Source organism: Xiphophorus hellerii, chromosome 4 (assembly GCF_003331165.1).
Source record: "Xiphophorus hellerii strain 12219 chromosome 4, Xiphophorus_hellerii-4.1, whole genome shotgun sequence".
In the NCBI taxonomy this organism is placed as follows: domain Eukaryota; kingdom Metazoa; phylum Chordata; class Actinopteri; order Cyprinodontiformes; family Poeciliidae; genus Xiphophorus; species Xiphophorus hellerii.
Genome location: NC_045675.1, coordinates 1,158,071 through 1,178,242, shown reverse-complemented (window position 1 = coordinate 1,178,242; position 20,172 = coordinate 1,158,071). Strand labels below are relative to the sequence as shown.

Sequence of the window (20,172 nt, the reverse complement as noted above, 5' to 3'; positions counted from 1 at the left end):
CTGTCGCATCTCACACGTTTCTCTCCTGACTGACTCGGCTTCTTCCTGCAGCTTCGACGCCAGCTCTCTCTGAGTCAGAAGCTCGTTCTGATAAACTCGACATTCCTCTGCCGTCTGGTTGAGCGTGGAGTCTTTCTCCATCAGCGCGGCCTTCAGAACCGAGCCCTGCTCCTGCAGCATGGACACGGTGTCCTGGAGCTGCAGCAGCTGGTTCTGCCGGGCCTCCAGCTGGGTTCCTTGCTCAGAGACGGTTTTCTCCGTGTCTTTCAGCTGACTGACCTGCTCCTGTAAACTCTGGAGGTGTTCCTCCGTCTCCCGCAGCGATCTGGACAGACGAGCGCATTCGTTTGTCTTCTCCAGCAGACCTGCAGAGTTTGACTCTTGGCTTTCAGTCAGGATCTTCCTCAGCTCCTCTTTCTCATCGGTCAGAGCGCCGATTGTTTTCTGATTGTCTTGGATTTGGTTTTCAAGGCTGGAAGCTTTTTCCTGGAGGAAACTTTTCTCAGCTGCTAAGTCAGAAACCAGTTGGCTGTTTTTCCCTAACTCTTCCTGTAATCTCTGATTATCAGCCGTCAGATTGATAATCTGAGTCCTGATCTGGGAGTTCTGCTCAGCAGATGCTTCCAGTTGTTGGGTAAGCTCAGAAACAGTCTGTCTTTGTTGAGAAATCTGGTTTTCTTTGGATTCGCAGGCGAGGAGGAGGTTCTGGTTTTCCTCGGTGAGAGTCTGGAGGTGGGAATTTAAATCATCCAGTTTAGTTTTCCTCCACTCCGCCTCAGATTCCAGTTTTCTGGTATTTTCTCTGAAGACGTTAACTTGGTCGTTCAGAGACTTCACCGCCTGGTTTCTGTCGTTCAGTTGGTCTTTGTGGGTTTGACACGTTTCCTCCTGCTCTTTAAGTCGGTGCTTCAGCTCAGAAAGCTCCTCGTTCAGGGATCCAGCTTCAGCTTCCAGCCGGGATTCTTCTTCTTCCTTCTGTTTCAGCATCCGGTCCTTCTCCATCAGCCCAGACTTCAAACTGGACTCTTGTTCTCGGAGCAGAGACAGCGTCTCCTCCAGCTGCGTCAGCAGACTTTGTTGCGTTTCGGTTTTGGACTGAAGGTCAGCGGCGGTTCGCTCCGTGTTCTCCACCTGCAGCCTCATCCGGGTCGCCTCCTCCTCCTTCTCCCTAAGTGCCTCCAGCAGACGGCTACATTCATTGGTTTTTTCCAGCAGGAGCTCTGAGTTGGAGTTATTGCTTTGCTCTATGACTTGGTTTAAATCCTCTCTCTCTCTCTGCAGCCCCTGAATGACTCTGTTGCTGTCAGAAAGCTGCGTCTCCAGCGCAGATATTCGGCTCTGGAGGGAATCTCTCTCGGCTGTAACTTCTGAAACGGCTCTGATGCGTTCGCTTGCTTCCAGCTGCAGTTTGTCTCTGTGTTCGGTGATGACCTGAAGCTGTTCCTCCAGACTGCCGTTAAGCTGAAGAGCAGATGTAACTCTTTCATGGAGCTCGTCTGTTTGGCGTCTCTGAAGCTCCAGTTCTTCTTTCAGCCCTTTAAGTTTTACCTCCAGCTCTTGTTTTTGAGTCTCTGTGCTTCTTAAGATCTCCTCGACTTTGGAGAAGCCTTCAGATTTATTTTGGATCTCATTGTTCAACCTAGCCTTCTCTGAGTCAAACTTCTGCCTCTCCTCTTCCACCAGCTTATCTGCTGTCCTGATTTGCTCTTCCAGAGATCTTATTGCTTTCAAGTTTCTCCTCTAATCTACTGGATAATGTCTCAACCTGGTTGCCGTATTTCTCCACCTGAGCTAAAAGTGTGTTTTGCTCGTCTTTAGAGGATTTCAGCTCCCTTTCCTGAACCTGTTCCTTATCCTTCAGCTCCTGCTGCAGTTTTTCGCTGATCGTGTTTTTGTCCTGAAGCTGCAGGATTTTTCCTTCGGACTCCTGCAGCTTTTGTGCTGAAACGTTGAGCTGCTCCTTCAGGGAGGAGATGTGAGTCTCGCATTCGGAGAGATGATTCCTTTGGCTCACGTTCAGCTTCTGGATGTCACCTCGCAGCTCCTGGATGGTTTTCTTGTCGCCTACGGCCTGCTTCAGCAGATGCTCCACCTCGGCCGCCTTAGATTCTCCTTCCTCTTTGGTTTTCTCCAGCTCCGCCTCGGCATCCTTCAGCTTCCCCATCAGCTCTGTGATTTTGCCATTCAGGGTTTGCTGGTCGGAGTTCTGCGAGTCCCTGATGACCATAGCTTCCCGCTCAGCCTTCCTCAGAGCAGTGCTCCACCTGGACCAGGCTCTCCTCTTTCTCCTTGGCCTCCTGCTTCAGCAGGCTGAGCTGCTCGGCGTACTCGGCCATGTTCCCGGCCAGGCTGGATATCTCTCTGTCCTTCTCCAGCAGAACGTCCTTCAGACTGTCGATTTCCCGCTCGCAGCTCTGGAGGTCGTGGATCAGTTGGGCTCGCTCTTCCAGGTGAGCCGTGTTCAGCTTGTCCAGCTCCTCACTGGTCTGGTCCAGCTCCGCTTGGAGCGTTTCTATGGTAACCTCTTGCTTTTGGGCCTGAAAATGGTTTTAAAAATAAGTTTTAAGTTATTATGCTCAATTCATTCAAGAAATGACACAAAAACACTAAAATTAGCAAATTACTTGTGCAAAATTACGTCTTTATCCGCATTTATTGGAACCTCCGAAAGGATTTATGAAATTAAATGCACCTTTTCAGCAGCTGCATCATTTCATATCGAAAAGTTTGAAAAATTGTAATTTATGACTGAAGCAATAATCATGATATAAATACAATAAAAGCAGTTTTAACTAAGTTTAAACTATTAATTTCCTGATTTTGTAGATCATAAATTAGATTTGAAACTTTCTTCAAAATTGGAAAGATTGGAAAACATTTTAATCAAACAAAGCTGAGTGTGTTAGAATCAGCTTAGGAAAATTCCTCCTGGGGTAAATCTGTCCAAATCTACAAGCAGAGGAATAATCAGGGAGTTTAAAGCTGCAGACCGACATGTTGGTGTCACCATGTCGCCATAACAACCGTTAGATCATTGGAGGCATCACGTTTCACCAGAGAGCCACGGAAATGCAGTCATTTTTATTAAAAACTCCAAAAATAACTAAGCATGCAATATTTTAGTGAAACATGTGGCTATTTTAGAAAACAAAGTGATCTTTATGTTATTGTAAATTTAAAACAGAATTTTGTAGATTTGCCAAAACAGACCGGAATGCAAAAAAAATTAAAAAATAAAAAGTTTCCGCCCAACCATTACAAACGTAAACATGTGGAGACGAAGATCTAAAACTCCAGGAGGAGCCATGATGCTGCAGGGCTTCTTTTCATAAACATTAATAAAAATCTGGCAGGAAGCTGATAATGGGTCGTTGGGCCTTTCAGCAGGAAATAATCCAAAACAAATTAAATCCACCTTCCTCTGACAAGCTGAGGGCTGAGAGGAAGACAGAACCAAAACTCTGAACCATCTGAAGGTTGAACCAACGACTGACAGCAAGGAGGAAAATACTCAAACTGGACTTTCCTAAACTTTCCAGCATGAAATGGTGCAGCTGCGATGAAAGATGAATTGATTCATCTTTATCAGAGGACTCGATAAGCATGGAGGGTTTTTCGCTCTGCTAGGACACACCTTCTCCTTCAGCGCACTCAGCTTCTGCATCAGGTCTGCAGCTTCAGTTTTCAGTTCAGAGCACTGCTTCTCCGAGCTGCTGCGTCTCTTCGTCACGTTTTCCAGCTGTAAGAACGAATCCAAACATGAACGCTGACGGCTGAGGAGACGCCTTGGTTCCTGAGAGGAAAAGCAAAGCTTGGGTTCTTACGCTGTGCTCGGTCTGGAGGAGTTTGTCGGAGAGCTCTTTGACCTGGATCTCCTTCTGGCTCAGCGTTTCTCTAAGGCTGTCGATGAGTTCCAGCTTCTCAGACGTCTTGGCCAGCATGTTCTCCTTCTCAATCAGGGAACTTTGCAGGCTCTCCTGGGTGTCAGTCAGCCTGCACAGACAAAAAAACTAACTTTTTATGGTCATTCTGTCTTCCTGGAGTAACTATAGTAGTAATGTAAACCTGAACTATTTTTATTCAAATGATCAGACACCAGCCCATGCCATATGGAAAGCAGTTGTATCATTTTCTGTCTGAAACCTGAGCCGTTAGCAGCGTGTTACCCTTTGAGCTGCTCGCTGAGGCTGTTGACCAGCAGCTGATGTTTCTCAGTGTCTCTGCAGTGCTGACTGCGCACGCTGGCCAGCTGGCTCTGCAGTTTCTCCGTCTCATTCTGTGGTGACAAAGAAGATAATTAAGAAAAAGGTCAAATTACGATAAAGATCACAGGATCTTAATTTCAGCACAGCAAACAGACCTAAAGGAAAGCAGCATTTCTTAAAAGCATAAAGACGTTTGTGTTTACAAAGGAAGGCAAACTTCTCTTTAATGTTGAATTTGGGCAAACATGTTGAAATAGAAGATAAAGAGTAAAAACTAAAGGATCTTACTCAGTTTTATTCATCCATCTGATACTTTAGTGGCACAATAAGAAACTTTACTTTAATCTACTGCAGTTTGGGAGAAACTAAGTTATTTCTAAGTATTTATCTGTGTTTTTATACAGTTTGCATGAAGCTAATTCTGAGTCTTAGAATAAAAATTTTAACTGATTTAACAGACCAAAATATTTAGCTTCAGATATATTTTTCTGGTCTGTACGTCCAAGTTCCTATCATATGAAAGTATATAAAGCAAAGAAGAGATTGTTAATTATGGTTTAGCAGTATGTGTTTTCAGTTCCTACATAATTGGAGCCCAACGTGGGGAACCCGACCCAAAGCTGGTCAGAGTTAAAGAGAAAACAGATGAAGTTAAATCCAGGTTGCCACATAGGAAACCATAACTTTCCATCTCCTTTACAATAATCCACTGTGTTGGTTTATCATATTCAATCCCAGTAAAACACAGTGAAGTTTGGTTCTAACCTGTTCCAGGGTATGAAACCCTCATTTCTCTTTTCTTCTATTTCCTTTGTAAATGTGCTTGTAGTTTGGTTGAAGCAGGTTTTGTGGAGAACATTTCAGCTCATTTCCACCTTGTGCCACAGCACAACGTTCAGTAATGATGACGTGTGACACCGAGCGCGTCAGCTCTGCATGTCTGTGGTTAACCACGCACGCCAACCACACCGTTAGCCACCACCGCCAGAGGCACCCTCCAGCGCACACCAAACATGAGCGACCCAACACACCTGAGAAACCCAACATGGCTGCTCTTCTTCATCTACATCAAACGTCACCTGTGTTAGAAGGGTTTAACATGCAGTTCACTCGTCATTTCACCAACTTATTCCTCAGTGGGACGGTTATATGGTCACAGTGTAAGGTGGTCTTTAAGAAGGTGAGCGGTTGTTAGAGGTAAAGCTGCGATGCGGGGAGCAGGAGCGTACCTGTAGCGCCTCTATCCGGGCCTGCAGCTGCAGCCGGTCCTCCAGGTCCTGGCACCGCTCCTCCAGGCTCAGGATCTGCTCCTGCAGCTGGTTTCTCTCGAGCTCCAGCTCCTCCACGACGGAGCGCAACCCGTCTGCAACCGCCGGGAGACACAGTTAGAGTCGGAAATGGACTGAGAATAAACATCTTTCATGAGCAAGTGCATCACAACTAAAACTTCCTTTACTGAGATTATTTTCCAAACGGTAATGTAGAAAAGAAATGTGCAGGAAAAGAAAATTAAAATTGTAAAATAATATTTGTTTCAAGGAAAACCCTTTGAGGTGCGTCATCTAATTTTCAAGAGGGTAATATTTCATAATAAAAAAAATAACATTTAAAAATAGAAATAACGTTATTTAAAAGTGATTGATATTCTAATAAGTAAACTTATTTTTATAAACATTTAATAATTAAATTTTAAAATTTAATCATTTAAAATAACCAAAGTAAATTTAAAAATACATTTTAAATTCATTATAATTACATACCTATTTTCTAATATTTTTAATTTTATTTTTATAAACTGTAACTTGTACAGTTTATAAATTAAGATTTATAATTTTAAATCTTAATTATAATTTAGATTTAAAAATTAAACAAATCATTAAAAATTTTAAACCAAAGGCAGAAAAAATATATTAGTTTCAGAATAAATAATTATAGTTATTTAAAACATTTTTTAAACTAACTATCTAAGTTTATTTTCATAAACATTTATTTAATTTTAAGAATTAAATAAATCACAAATAAAATGTATAAGTTAAGGGTTGTAAAACATAATAATAAATACTGTTTATTTAATAATTTCTTATTAATGAATCCACATTAACATATCTACCACTTTGATTTTAAAAGGTGAGGAATGTCAGCATCCTGGGAGGAACATGTTTTATTCAGGTGAAGAAAACGACATTTAAGTTTGTTTCTTTTAAATCACCAAAAATTACATCAGTTTTCAATCTAAAAAATCTATTAAAAATCTAGTATTGAAAGTGCATTTTCTGTAATCGACCATTTGGAAATAAAAACTGATGAAATCTTTGGTTCCGTGAGTAAAACAAACCCGGAAGCAGGTGAAGGAGAAACATTAGAAACAAAATGGGAGGAAATCGTGCAGAAACGCCAAAAAACACCAAACTTACCGCAGATGGACGACATCTTTCCACCCACATTCATAATGATCTCACTTTAACTGAGACACACTGACAAACACTAGCCAGCTCAACCAGCATGCACGTGTCTGAGAAATTAAAATCTTAGAACTCATGATATGACGAGGCAGACGACTGTGCCGGCTGCCACAGCAGAGCTCTGTAAACCAAAAAAACACAAAAACCAGAGATCCCAGTGGTTTTTACCAGGCCAGACGGGGAATGAACAGCCAGGAGTCCAACATGGTGTTATGGAGAAAACAAAACTACCCAAAGGAAACTGAAGCTTCCCACAGTGCAGGTGACTGAGTGCATGCCGGCGGAAAGCTGCCTCGCGGGTCTCACACCTGTGTCGGGAGTACTGAACTCGGGCCACCAACCTCCCATGTTCTCTCCCTCCATCGGGGTCGTGCTCTCCGAGGTTCTGCCGGGGTTCTGGAAGGACGCCTGTCCGTCAAACTCAAAATCCTCCTAAACACAGAATGTTTATATTAAAAATCCACTCCACTGTGTGGCTGCAAAGAAAGCCCACACCATCAACCCTCCACCACCGTGCTCCACAGGTGATAATGAGTTTAGGCTCATCTGCTGGGTTCCGTTTCGTCCTTCATGGTCCAACACGTCCTTCATCCAGATGCAGCTTTGCCATCTTACTTCTAGAGAGGCTTTCTCCTTTTACCCTTTCTAGCAGCCATATTGGCTCAGAGTCATGACCTTTGACCTTGACCCCGCTAACTGAGGCCTGTAGCGTGAGAGATGGTGGTGGGACATCCAGTCCTGAGAAGACTGGCGGCTGTGTGAGAGGTTTTCCTTTTGGGAATAATCTTCCTCTCTGCAGAACGATGGACAGGCAATTTGGAGATGACCTTTGACCCTTCCCAGACTGTTGCTTCTCCAACATCTCTGTTGTGTTTCCAGTTGGAGCAGAATCAGTTAATCCATGCATCTGATCAGCAGCAACTTGCAGCTTTTTTCCCCATTTAAAGTTTACAGATTTAAATCTTAAGAGGTCATAAAAGGAGCTGAGAAAAACTGGGGAAAACTGGGAAAAACTGGGAAAAACTGGGGAAAAACTGGGAAAAACTGGGGAAAACTGGGGAAAAACTGGGAAAAACTGGGGAAAAACTGGGGAAAAACTGGGAAAAACTGGGGAAAACTGGGAAAAACTGGGAAAAACTGGGAAAAACGTTGTTAGAGGGTTAATAAAGCTCCATGTATGTAACATACTGTAGCTGCTTGAGTGTGCTATAAAATAGAACTATCTGCCTGGAAAATACATAATATTGCCCCTCTAAGATAAAGTAAAATCCAAAATAAGTATTAATATCTCATAGTATTAATTATAGTTAATAATTATTTATTTAAAAATAAGATATTTCTAATACTTTTAATTTTATTTTATTAAACATTTCATTTTAAAGATTAAATAATTATTAATAAACAAAAAACATCAAAAGGCAAGAAAAAATATATTCGTTTAAAAAGAATAAATTGAGTTCGCACCAACCTGCAGGCTTCGATGGGCCGGAGCTAGCAGCTTCTTGGCCCCGGGTCGGCCCAGCCCCCGAGCTTGAGCCAGCTCCTCCTCCAACTCCTGCTGCCGGGTGGCCAGAGCTGGATCGGAGCAGCCAGGAAAGAACCAGTCATCCTCAATCAGTTTTGTGCCACAGGGGAAAAGGGGGAGGACGAGTTTGTGGATGGAAGTGAACATTAAAGTGGACTGGACAGAGGAGCAGAAGCGTGACGATGTGGATGGTGTTGGTGGTGAAGAATATGGAAATCACACACAGAAAAGCTTTTTCTAGGAGTGGAAACACTGAGCGAAGAGGAGAGGTGAAAGAATCAGGGATGGAGAAAAATATGGATTTCTATGTCTGCAACACTTCATGAAGAGACATACACTGCTCAAAGCCATGCACACCTAATTTGCATTGCAAAGGAAAACAGCATTCAAACATGTGGGAGACGGAGTGGCAGTGGGAGGAAGGACAGAGCCCGTCTTTATGAGTCACATTTAAAAGCCAACGCTTCATCGCTGAAAACGTGAAATCTGCGCAGATCTGAGAGGGTTCCTCAGGACGGAAGCAGGGCGGCGTCCGAACTGATCACCGCAGACGGTCCCATCCGTTTTGTGCAGACAGGCTGCTTGGTGGGTGGAGGGGGGAGAAAAGGTGGAGGGCAGCTCCAAGCAGAGGGTGAAGCAGAGAGGGGACACAGTGTGTTCAGCGCTGATTAGTGTGTGCACAGCAAGCAGAGTTAGGAAGACATGGAAAGTTCCCAAAATCCGATGAGGCAAAGCGATTCAGTCCTGGGAGGGTCAGAACCGACTCCACTTCAACCCAACTCCAGTTTATCTCAGGGATTTTATGTGACTGACCAACACAAAGTAATGCAGATTTATCAAAAGGAGAGAAAACGATGCAAAGCTTCCAATTAATTCACAATAAAAATCTGAAAAGTGTGGAGTGCTTCTATGTTCAACTCTCCACGTCAATCTATTCAAGCACCACCATTGGATGCAGTTGACTCCAGCAGCTTTGCATATTTTTCCCCAAATCTTTTTTTTTTTTTTTTTTGGAAGATTATTGAAGAAAAGGGAACTTCCCACAGCATGATGCTGCCACCAACATGGCCTTCTCATTCTGTGTTTTTCAGAAAGTAGCCATCAGATACACCTGAGATAGAGCTCACACTAACAGGTACACCCAGAGTTTCAGACATATTTGCAGCAACAACTTTAAACAACCAATGCTGGATGGATGGAGCGTGATCCGACCCAGTAGATCCGTTCATTTACGACGGAGCGTTAGGCCCAGAGTAAGAAGAAAATTATTACGAGAATAAAACTTTAATGATACAAGAATAACTTTGTAATTTATGAGAAGTTGTAATATTACAAGAACAAAGTCATAATACTAAAATAAAGTTGTAATATTATGTGAATAAAGTTATAATAATGTGAGAATAAGTTTGGGATCTCATTCTGTTTGGTTCTGCGTAGATCTTTCAATAATTTCTGATGGTTGCACAGATTTTCTTGAAAGTTATCAGAGTAAAGGAGCCAGAATACAATTACATGACATTTCTGATTTTTAAATGTAAAAGAGGTGGAAATAATGTATTTGTGTTACGTTTTGTGTTGGTCTGTCACACAGATTAACAATAAGATACATTAAATACAGTATCTGAAGTGTAAAAAATATCAGAGAAAGTTTTTCAAGGCATAGTCTGCATGTTAGAACAGAACACACACCCCAATGATGCAGTAAGTTTAAAACCAGTGGCCTCTTACTCTTAATTACTTTTATATCAGACAATATTTGGTCCTCAGTAACTGATAATGCATCAATTAAACACCAATCTGCCTGTTAGTAAGGATGAGAGCGAAGGATCTCCGCCTGAAGCATTTTACTCCTCAGTTAGTGCAAATCTTCCCAAACACTGAGCTGAAGCTGAGACCAGGACACCACTGCTGCAGCGCAACCATTAGACTCCAGACCAACAGAAAAACTGGCACAGAGGACAAGAAGAGAGGGGAAAAGGTGTAAAAACAGAGGAAACTAAACGACAGACTCTACAGCGCCGCCCGTCTCTGCACTGGCTGAAGCTCAACCCTGTAAAGCTGAGAGGAGCCGCAGGCAGTGCAGGGAGCAGGAGCTGCGCTGGAGGTGGAGGAGCCTGCATGCACAAAACTGATGGGAAACGGTTCTGAGTGGCTGCTCCCATCCCCGGAGCAGGGGGCCGGAGAGGGAGGCGGTCCGCGAGACGGGAGGCAGCGCACGCTAACTCAGATCTCCCACATGATGACGGCGAGGACAGGGGAAATAAAGAAACAGAAAGTGATGTTCAGTCAGACAACAGGGGAAAGAAACACAAAAAAACTCCACAGACTCTGGGCTCATTGAGACACGATGGCTGCAGCTGGACTGAACCTGCAGGCGTCAAACTCATCTTCATTTTGGGTCAAATTAAGGTCATGAATGTCCTTAAAGGGCCAGACGTTTTGATAAAACCCATTATTAAACTGTTAAAATATTAATAAATAGATGTGTCTTCATTAAGTACTTCTTAAAATGAAACCATATTTAACATCTTTTCACACTGATCAGTCCATCCAGGATTTCACGATTGTTTTTGTGATTTTTGGCAAATCACAAGTTTTGTGGTGCTAATTTAGAAATGTAATTTAGACTGAGGGACCAAGAAATACTGCCACCTACAGGTGGGAGTTAGCGTCACTTAAACCCATTTAGAGCTGCAACTACCAAATATTTAAGGAATCGATTCTATCAGTTATTCGGACGATTAATCAGATAAAGAAATTGCCACATTCTGCAGAATTTTTTACTCAATATTGGGAATACACTAAAAGAGGAAAATAAACAATTCCTTTATTAAAATAAGAAAATAAATATTATATTGTCTAAAATACAACAATAGCAAAAGGTGCTTCATATTTTCTTACAAAACTTGAACCAGTTGAAGCTCAAACTGGAGGATCTCTGGATGGAAAACATTTACAGTAAAAGGTTTTCTTTACATAAATTAAATATTAATATATGTACATATATTAAATGCCATTTCTTTGTTTAGTTTTTTTGCTATTTTTTAGAATCTGTGTATTCGAGATAATTAATTGATGACTAAATTAGACAATTATTTCTGTAATCAATTAATCACATTGAATCTTATTAACCGTTTCAGCTCTAAACACAAAGTTTTAAGGCATTTTTGGCAAAAAAAAAATAAAGATTTGCAAAAATCTCACAAGTATGTATTACCGAGATAAAAAGAATCAGCTGATTTTTTGCATAAATTTTTGCAAAAACCTGGAGAGACTGATTGACGTAGTTTGGTGTCTGTGTTTTTTTTGTGTTGTATTTGTTGCTGCCTCTTGGCCAGGACTCCCTGACAAAGAGGAGTCCTTATCAGAGAGGTTTTTAGTTGATTAACTTCTCAATTAAAATGGATTTTTATCCATTTTACCAGGATAAAAATAAAGGTCAAATAAATAAGAACATAAAAAGCTTTGGCGGGCCAGATTTAGTTAGACATATGCTTTATAGAGGTGAATCTGGCTTTAATGAGACTAAAATAAAAACATGAGAGTTGCTGTGTTATGAAGGACGGCGGAGCAGATTAGGTGTGCATGAGGTGAGCGGATGAGCAGAAGGATCCGGTTCTGGTTCCTATCCTGCAGCTGCTGTCTCACCCTCTCGCTCCTCCTCCATGTGGCTGATCCGCAGCGCCATGGCCGCCCTCTCCTCCCGTTCCTCCCGGACGCGGCCCCGGGCGCTCGCCGCCTCCGCCACCATCTCCTGCCACTCCAGCACCTTGCTCTGGGTGTCGTCGGCGCTGCCAGACTCGCTGGCCTGCAGACAGAGGGTAGACCAGGTGAGGAGCGGGTCGGGACGCGGCGGGTGAAGGCGGGGGGAAGCGGTGCTGACCTGGGAGGCCGCCCTCTTGGTGAACTGCTCCAGCTCGGCCTGCAGCGTCCTCTGCTGCTCCTCGTACACCACCAGCTTCGCCTCCAGCATTTCTGACAGGAAACGGCCAGACGTTCACGGCCGCGGCCTCCAGTCGGAGGAAAATCACCGGGTTCGGTTTCCTTACCGCTCTTCGCTTTCAGCTCCTCGTATTGATCCACCTTCCACTGGTTTTCCTCCCTCTCCTCCTCCAGAGCCGTGATCCGACCCCGGAGCGCCGTCAGGTCCGGAGGAGCAGCGCCAGCCTTACAGGAAGCAGAAAACAGACGTTTTACTTCCATCCGCTCCGTTTTACAGGGTTCACATATTTATCCACAGAAACATTTTATCAAGTTTCAAGTAGTTTAAAGGCAAGTTTGCAGCTTTTCCTTCTCCAAACTTTGGAAATGAAAACAAATCAAATGAAATCTTCAATTCACTATTATATAGTTTATTAGTATTAATAATGTCTTGTGATAGTTACATTCTACACCAGGGACAAGACAAACTAACTAAAATGTAACAATATTTTCTGTCCTGAAATGTCTCACACACCTGCCTGGTCTGAGAACAGTTAGTGAGAAAAATGTGCCTGTGTCTTTTATTAGGCGTTTGAAATATCTGGTTTCAACTGTAAATAATATTTCCCAACTTTAGGCTTTAATCACTTTTGGATTGCACTTTATTGCTCAGCTGAACAGAAATTAAAACACTTTCCAAACCTTGAAATCGCCTCATTGAAATGAGTTTCACTGCAGCTGTTGCAGAGGAAGCGTTTGGATCTGGACGTTAAAACTCACCTGGCTTTTCTTCAGCTCCTCTTCCAGCTGTCGGATCCGAGACTTGGACCAAGCTTTCATTTTCAGGAACTTGGCCTCTGACCTGCTGGCCTCTACCGTTTTTTGCTTTGCTTGAGCTGAAAGAAAACAGAAAACGAATTAAATTATCAGAAACCATGAAACCAACCAGAAATGTTCCACATGTCACCAGTAAAATTAACTCCAACCTTCCAGCTCCGCCATCCTCTGGACGGAGGCCGGATCCGTCGGCAGGTTCCCGGTTCCTGAGGCCTCCTGGCAGACAGGTGGCGCCACTGCGGGCGAGGCTGTGTGGCGCTCCTCCAGCTGCCCCAGCAGCTCCGTCTGCAGTCGCTCCATCTGGTCCTGATGCTGCGCGCTCAGCCGCTGCAGCTCCACCTGGTGCTTCTCCATCAGGTCCCGCAGCTGCGCTCGCATCACGTGCTTCTCCGCCTCCATCTTGGACTCCAGGCTCTCCCGCTCCACCTGCAGCCGCTGGAGTCGCTCCGTCAGCTCCTGTCGGGTCAGACAGAACCGACACAACGTGACAACAGGAGCCAAAGTATTCAGACCGCGGGAACCTTTCTACATTTATTCACTTTGTAACAAGAAACCAAAGATTTATTTTATCAGGATTTGATGAGCAAGAAGCAGAAAAAAGTATAAAAAGATTCTGATGTGGAAGGAAAATGATTTTTTTTTTTAAATTACTAATGAAAAAAAGGTAAATTAAATATTTTTTAATTAAAATAATAAATAAAATTTCAAAATTAAATGAATATACAGTATATACAAGTAAAATAAAAATGAATATGCTAAAATAAAAAAATGCATAAAATAAAAACATGTAAAATATATAAAAATATAAAAAATAAAGATGAAATAAAAGTAAATATATTAAATAAATACATAAAAATGTGAAAAGCATTCAGCCCTTCTCAGTGAACACTTTGAGCTCCTGTCCCTACAGGTGCAGCTGCTGGTCTGTTGGGCTTTGAAAATTTTTCTCAATCTTCTTTTAAATGTCTCTAAACAGTTGTCAAGTCTTGCCACAGATTTATTTTGTACTTTGACTAGGCCATTCTAACACATGGATCTGCTTGGATCTAAGCCATCCCATATCATCTCCAGCTGTGTGTTCAGGGTGGATGATGGAGGGGGAACCATCAGCTCTGACCAGCCTTCCTGTCCCCACAGCATCATGCTGCCACCACCGTGTGTTCAGGATGAGTCCAGTTATCAGTCTATATCAATCTGTCTGGAGCGACATCGTGTGTTTGCACTGGACTGAGGGATTAATAAACATTCATGATACATTAGTCTGATTTTTATTTGTAAGGAGTGTCAAAACTTTTGAGGTCGACACATTAAAAAAAGACAGAAATGGGACGATATCGATGATGAAGCAGGTACATTACAGATTCTTACATTTATGAAAGTGTAAGAAGAAATTTACGGGGTACACATTTATTGATGCCATTTCCCTTAAGGTAACCAGAGGGTCACAAACTCGATTTTTCCTGTTAATTGGTTTGGTTTGACGGTAGAGAAAGGACCTGCTGACCTTGATCTGCTGGTCCCTGCCGTCCACCTCTCCCTGCAGCACGTCGATGACCTGCGTCTTCCCGTTCAGAACCTCTTCCTTCTCATGCAGCTTCTGCTTCAGAGCCTTCAGCAGCTGGGGGAAAACAGGAAGTTAGAAGGAGTTTCTAAGCGTTTCATTGGACGGTGAGCGGCGGTGCAGTACCTGCTCCAGGTCGGCGCTGGCGTCTGATTTGGCCGCCAGCCTGAACAGCTCCTGTTCGTGCATCTGGTTGATCTCCATCAGCTGATTATCTTTCTGAATGATGATGTCTTTAAACGTCTGGATCTGAAAACAAGATGGCGGCGTTATTTCTGCCTCTGCTGAAATAAGCTGCCGTGAGCTGCCGTGTGGAAACCTACGTTCTGCTTGAACATGCTCTCCTTCTGGCTGTACTGCTCCTTCTCTGAGGCCAGCAGCTCCTTCAGGCTGTCCGTCTGCTCCAGTAGCAGACTGTAACGCTCCTCTGACTCCTCTACCTTCTTGGTCAGGCTCTGCACCAGCAGCTGCAGCTCCTGCATCTCTCCGCCGACCTCCAGCACCTGAGAAGAAGACAGGAGTTAAAACATGTGGATGCTTCCTCCATCAGAGAAGCAGGGGTTGGATGTTAGAAGAGCTTCACCTTCTGCTGAGGTGCAGCAGCTACAGGGTGATCTCCGGCCAGTCCCGTCTGCAGGTGGACGATGTACGCCTCCTTTTCTGCCAGCCTCCTGTCCCTCTCTGTCAGCATGGCGTCCATCTCCTCTCCTCGCTGCTGCTGAACCTCCAGCTCCTTCCTCTGGAATCATTCAGGAACAATAACATCTACCAAGACGTCTCCCAAACAGAATAACTGTAGACAGAAATAACTGAGTTCATTTGCACAGTGAATATTATCCACCTTGTTCTCCAGTTCTCCCTCTTTCAGAGAAAGCTGCTGCTCCAGTTCCTCCACCTTCTTCTTCAGCAGGACGATCTTCCCCCGACTGGCCTGCTCTCCTCCTCCCTCTGAAGAACCCTGAGGGGCAAACAGCTCATTCAGCCGCCATCATCATCATCATCATCATGTAAATAAAACTGGAAAATAAAACCAAAGAAGAAGTAAAAAAGAAACAACTGGAGATTAAATGATTCAGTAAAACAAAACTGAAAAAATTAAATATCCTACCATACAAAAACAAAATAAGATCACTCAATAAAAACTAAAACTAAAATAAAATTTAACGAAAATAAAAAAATGTAATTTATTAGAAGCAAAGCAAAGTAAAATATATTAGAATATGTAGCAGAATAACATCTATGACATATTTTAAAGTAAAACAAGAAACTAAATAATAAAATCTAAAAAAATAATAATAATACAATGAAAATAGCAAAGAAAGTAACTTAAATCTGTAGAGTTCATTTGTTAGTGGAGATCCTGTCTTTCCTCAGACCTTCTTGCTGTGAGTCGGCGTTCCAGATTCTCCCTGCCGTTTCTTCAGCTCCTCCAGCTGTGATGTCAGAGACGTCACCTTGGCCTTGTTCTGGAGGCGGAGCTTAGACAGCTTGGCCTCACACGCCTCCTTCTCCCCCTGAGGCACAAAGCCCACAAATCACCTTCGGTTTGGTCAGAGCAACTGAAGCTGCATTAATTATGGAGGATAATCAATACTGATTAATATGGTTCTGTTTATTTCTGCCTTTGTTTTGGCGTTCAGGTCAAACATTCACTGAGTTCTTGTCTCACATCCCGTCTCTCAGTGAATGCTGGACTTTGCCTCCAGGGGTTAAAGGTTAACCAGATCCAGTTCCAGGTTGTAGGCGGAGCCATTCAGAGTGGGCGGAGCCTGGCAGGGAGCCGCCCTCACCTTGAGCTGGTCGTCTTTGGAGCGAAGCGTTGCGTCTTTTTCCCGGATCAGCTCCTTCAGTTGGGAGACGAGCTGCTCCGTCTGGATCAGCCGCTCCGCCATTTCCTCCACAGGAAGTTCTGCAGCGCCAACAGAACCTGCAGCGGCTGCAGCGCCGCGAGGGGAGCCGGCGCCCTGAGGAGGAACGATGAAAACCACAGATCAATCTGTTTCTGGATAAAACTTTATGTAGCCAAAGCATATTACTAAGAACTTATTGATTCTTTTTTATGATTTATAATAGAAATGCAGTGAAAATAATCAGAATAACTGACAGGTTTCTACTTAAACAGCTCCTTCAGTTTTCAATTCAGATTTCCAGACTTAAACTTTAATTTTTCATCCTTTTCAAACAACTTTACAAATATAAATACTGAAGTTTCCAGAGGATTTATGGCAGATGTTGAGAGAGTGAGAGACATGCAGCAAACTTTCTACTTTACATTGAAGCACAGAAATAAACTAACTGATTAAATACAAAAATTTTACAATTATTTCTAAATGCTGCTCTGAATAAAGTAAATACAGCATTTCAATATGCCTTTTCTCATCTTAGATAACAACTGAACAATATTATGAATGACTGCCTTCATACTGAAAACAGTTCAGTGGGATTCAAACAGGAAGTTGTAGCTCAGTGAAACGCACCAAGGTCAGCAGTTTGACTGATTCCTGTTAATCTGGACATGAAGCTCAACATTAACACAGATAAACCTGCAGTTATGAAGTCAGAAATACCTGGAGCTTCAAAAGTTATCACTGCTGGTGAAAGCTGGTTGTAAAAATGCAGCAGATTAAAAGTATGGGATCATTTTATTGCTCCATAACTGGAGAGCTACCATCCTGCAGCGATGCATCACTGCTCCAAGTCTGAGCTGAAAGACTGGAGCTGAGGAGGGAATTCACCATCTGGAGCAGAAATGCATCTAAAATCTGCAGGACAGCTGAACCAAACCTCTAACTGAATGATATTTTATTTCAAAAATGTTTCTTTTTGCTCTTTTAGATCATTTAGTTTGTTTTTAAATGATGCAAATTCAGGACTTACAGAGGAGCCGGGCTCTCCCTCTTCCCCAGAAAACCATTTCAGCATGGTTGATTAGAGCCCTGGAATACACAGAGACACACACACACACCCACCCACACGCCCACACACACACACCCACACAGAGAGAGACACAAGAAGTCAGCTTTCTCTTTCACATTCCAACAAAAGGCTGCTGTTCAGGTATTTCTAGGAGAAACACGGACCAGTCAAATCAGATTAACGTCCCGCAGCTCAAATAAAGAAACATTCAATGTTTTTCTACCCAGTTTAAATTATCTTTGATGGTTTGAGTCCTTCATAAATCCTCAGCAGCGGCGTAGTTTAGTGATCTGTTCTCACATAAAACAAACACATAATTTTCTAAACTCAACTCATTTGGTCTATAATAACTCAAACCAACAGCATGCTCTATTTAATACATTAATAAAGGTCAGGGATGGACACTTAAATGGAGATTATCTTGTAATTGGTCCATTTTATGTTGTGTTTAAAACATTTCATTTCTTTTTGTTTTATGTGTTTTCATTATTACAATTTGTAATCAGAATCAGATAAACTTGATAAAAATCTCAAAGAAAATCAGAAATCAGGGAGAAAATTCAGATTGGTGCATCACTAGTTATTATTCCCTCTGGGTTATCTGGATGTGTTAGAGATAGAGTTATGAATGAATTAATCTGATTCTGATGTTATTTCTGTCATTAATCCTCCTGTCTAAAACATCCTACTGATGCTGATTATTATGAATTTTGAGAAAATTAACAAAGAGCCTGTCAAATTATTATTTTTTCCAACACCAAACATGTGGTTCACATGGGACCAGTGCAGGGTCATGAATCCATTTAACAATTATTTTCCATCTGTGGTTCTGGAGGAACAGTTTGATCATTAACTTCCTTCTCTGATGCAGTTTCCAGTTTTCCATTTACTTCCCTAAGAGGCCTAAAGCTTCCTGCCGCTCATCACGTTCATGAAAGTCAAAACTTTATCCTAAAGAACCTAGAATTTATTTTTAAACTTTAGAACCAACAACCAGCCGGTCGTTTCTCTTTGCAGTTGAACCAACAGTGGTGGCAGCATCATGCACAGTGTCTGGTTTGAACTTGTGCAAGAAATTTAATCCATGTCAAATATTATAGTTATATTTGCATCATACAGTCCATATAACTTTGCTTCTGTGACAGGATCCAAACGGTTCTCTGGATGGGGCCTGAAACACCAGAGCCAGCTAACAAAGACTCTCATGTTTAAATATTCATCATCACCATGTGAGGGAATCAGATGACCTCTGACCTCAGCAGAAACGCTCTGAGGTCAGAGGTCATGTGATCGCTGGGACAGGAGCCACGCCTTTCACCGCTGGACAGAAGAAAAACTCCTGCAGGATGTTTAACCAGCTGCTGGGAGAATGACAAAAATCTCAGATATGAAACAAAATATATCCAATATACCTGCTGTCTGGCTTTTAAACATAAGGAAAAACTTTATTTAGATTAAAAATATCTAGTTTATTTTACAAGTCCCTGTGAAAATATTCTATTCTTTCATTTGGCCAAGCAGATAAAAAGCAGCTAAATTATTTGCTATATAATCAAAAACAAACGGTCCTTTGCTGGAACTCATTTGAATTGGTTCTAACTGGTTCTGTTCAATAAAAACGTTGCTGTTTGCAGCCCAGACCAGCAACATGTCAACGTCTGGTTCTGGCAGGGAAGTTTTCTGCTCCTCTGCAGGGTGGAAATAATTATCATCTAGTGACTGAAGGAAGCACAGAAAAACAGAAAACAGGAAGAAACCGCAGCTGAAATCATCCAGCCAAGATTTTCTAAAAACTAGTTTCAATAATCAAAGAAAAAATCTAAATAATTTAAAAAGCAGTGCTTAAATGATTTTATGGCTAAATGGTTGAAATACAAGTTCTGTCTATGAGTATAATATGAAAATATATGAATATATATGGATATTTAATTCCTGACCAATTGATATGTCCCAGAAACCAGCGTAGCACGCAATAAAACAATTATATTAACAATATTAGTTCTAATATGGGAATTTAAATAAGTGTAAAAGCAGCCAGTAAATAGAAAAACACAATGAGAAAATGTGAAAATATACTGATCAACACCATTTTAAAAAATTAAAAGCACAGCAGCTGAGAAATTAAATAAAAATAAATAAACAGGACATTGAATATCTGTTACAGCTGATGGTAATGTGTAATATCTTAACATTAACGTTCCTCCTAAGGCTCTTTTCTCTTTTTAACCAGTTTATGTAGGATATAAACTGTCTGGTGAATCTTTCCAACTATTCCAGTGATTTATAGAAACACAACATTCCTATAGAAGCAGAAACAAGCCAACCTGTCAGGACCCGAGGCCTGTTCAACACATGATCTGCCTCATTCATTGAGCCTGTTGGCTGTCCAGCCAGAGTCAGAGTGCAGATAAAAATCCGGTCAGACTGGTTCTGTCACGCAAAACCACAGCAGTTTACAAACTGGTGCAGCTCTGACACATTAAACTGGGCTAATCTCCGAGTTTATGAGGAGCAACAGTTAAAACCAGCCCAAATCCAGCAGAGCAGGAGCCAATTAAAAACATTCCTGATCAGATTATGAACTGCTGTTATTTTCTTACTTCCAAATCCATATATTACATTTCATGAACACAATACAGACGCCGTAGATACACCTTAAGGCTTCAGCAACAGGCACAGACATGTCAGCAGATTAAAACGCTGCTTTAAACCAGGCTAAGGCCACACACCGTCCAGTAGCTTGGA

At 42.2% G+C, this 20,172-nt stretch overlaps 1 protein-coding gene across 1 annotated transcript in view; it reads right to left on the bottom strand.

Annotated features, from left to right (window-relative positions):
* The window catches only part of LOC116718921 (golgin subfamily B member 1-like), a 32,759-nt gene that overhangs the window by 12,355 nt on the left and 232 nt on the right, over window positions 1-20,172 (bottom strand). Inside the window, 22 exon segments of the mRNA XM_032561223.1 lie at window positions 1-1,725; window positions 1,727-2,254; window positions 2,256-2,537; window positions 3,635-3,739; window positions 3,825-3,993; window positions 4,167-4,276; window positions 5,435-5,568; window positions 6,976-7,099; window positions 8,136-8,286; window positions 11,840-12,000; window positions 12,076-12,167; window positions 12,242-12,359; window positions 12,894-13,009; window positions 13,100-13,406; window positions 14,455-14,568; window positions 14,638-14,760; window positions 14,835-15,014; window positions 15,095-15,250; window positions 15,353-15,469; window positions 15,888-16,025; window positions 16,302-16,475; window positions 17,389-17,447. Of these exon segments, the coding sequence (XP_032417114.1) occupies window positions 1-1,725; window positions 1,727-2,254; window positions 2,256-2,537; window positions 3,635-3,739; window positions 3,825-3,993; window positions 4,167-4,276; window positions 5,435-5,568; window positions 6,976-7,099; window positions 8,136-8,286; window positions 11,840-12,000; window positions 12,076-12,167; window positions 12,242-12,359; window positions 12,894-13,009; window positions 13,100-13,406; window positions 14,455-14,568; window positions 14,638-14,760; window positions 14,835-15,014; window positions 15,095-15,250; window positions 15,353-15,469; window positions 15,888-16,025; window positions 16,302-16,475; window positions 17,389-17,433 (5,169 nt within the window). The 5' untranslated portion in view covers window positions 17,434-17,447.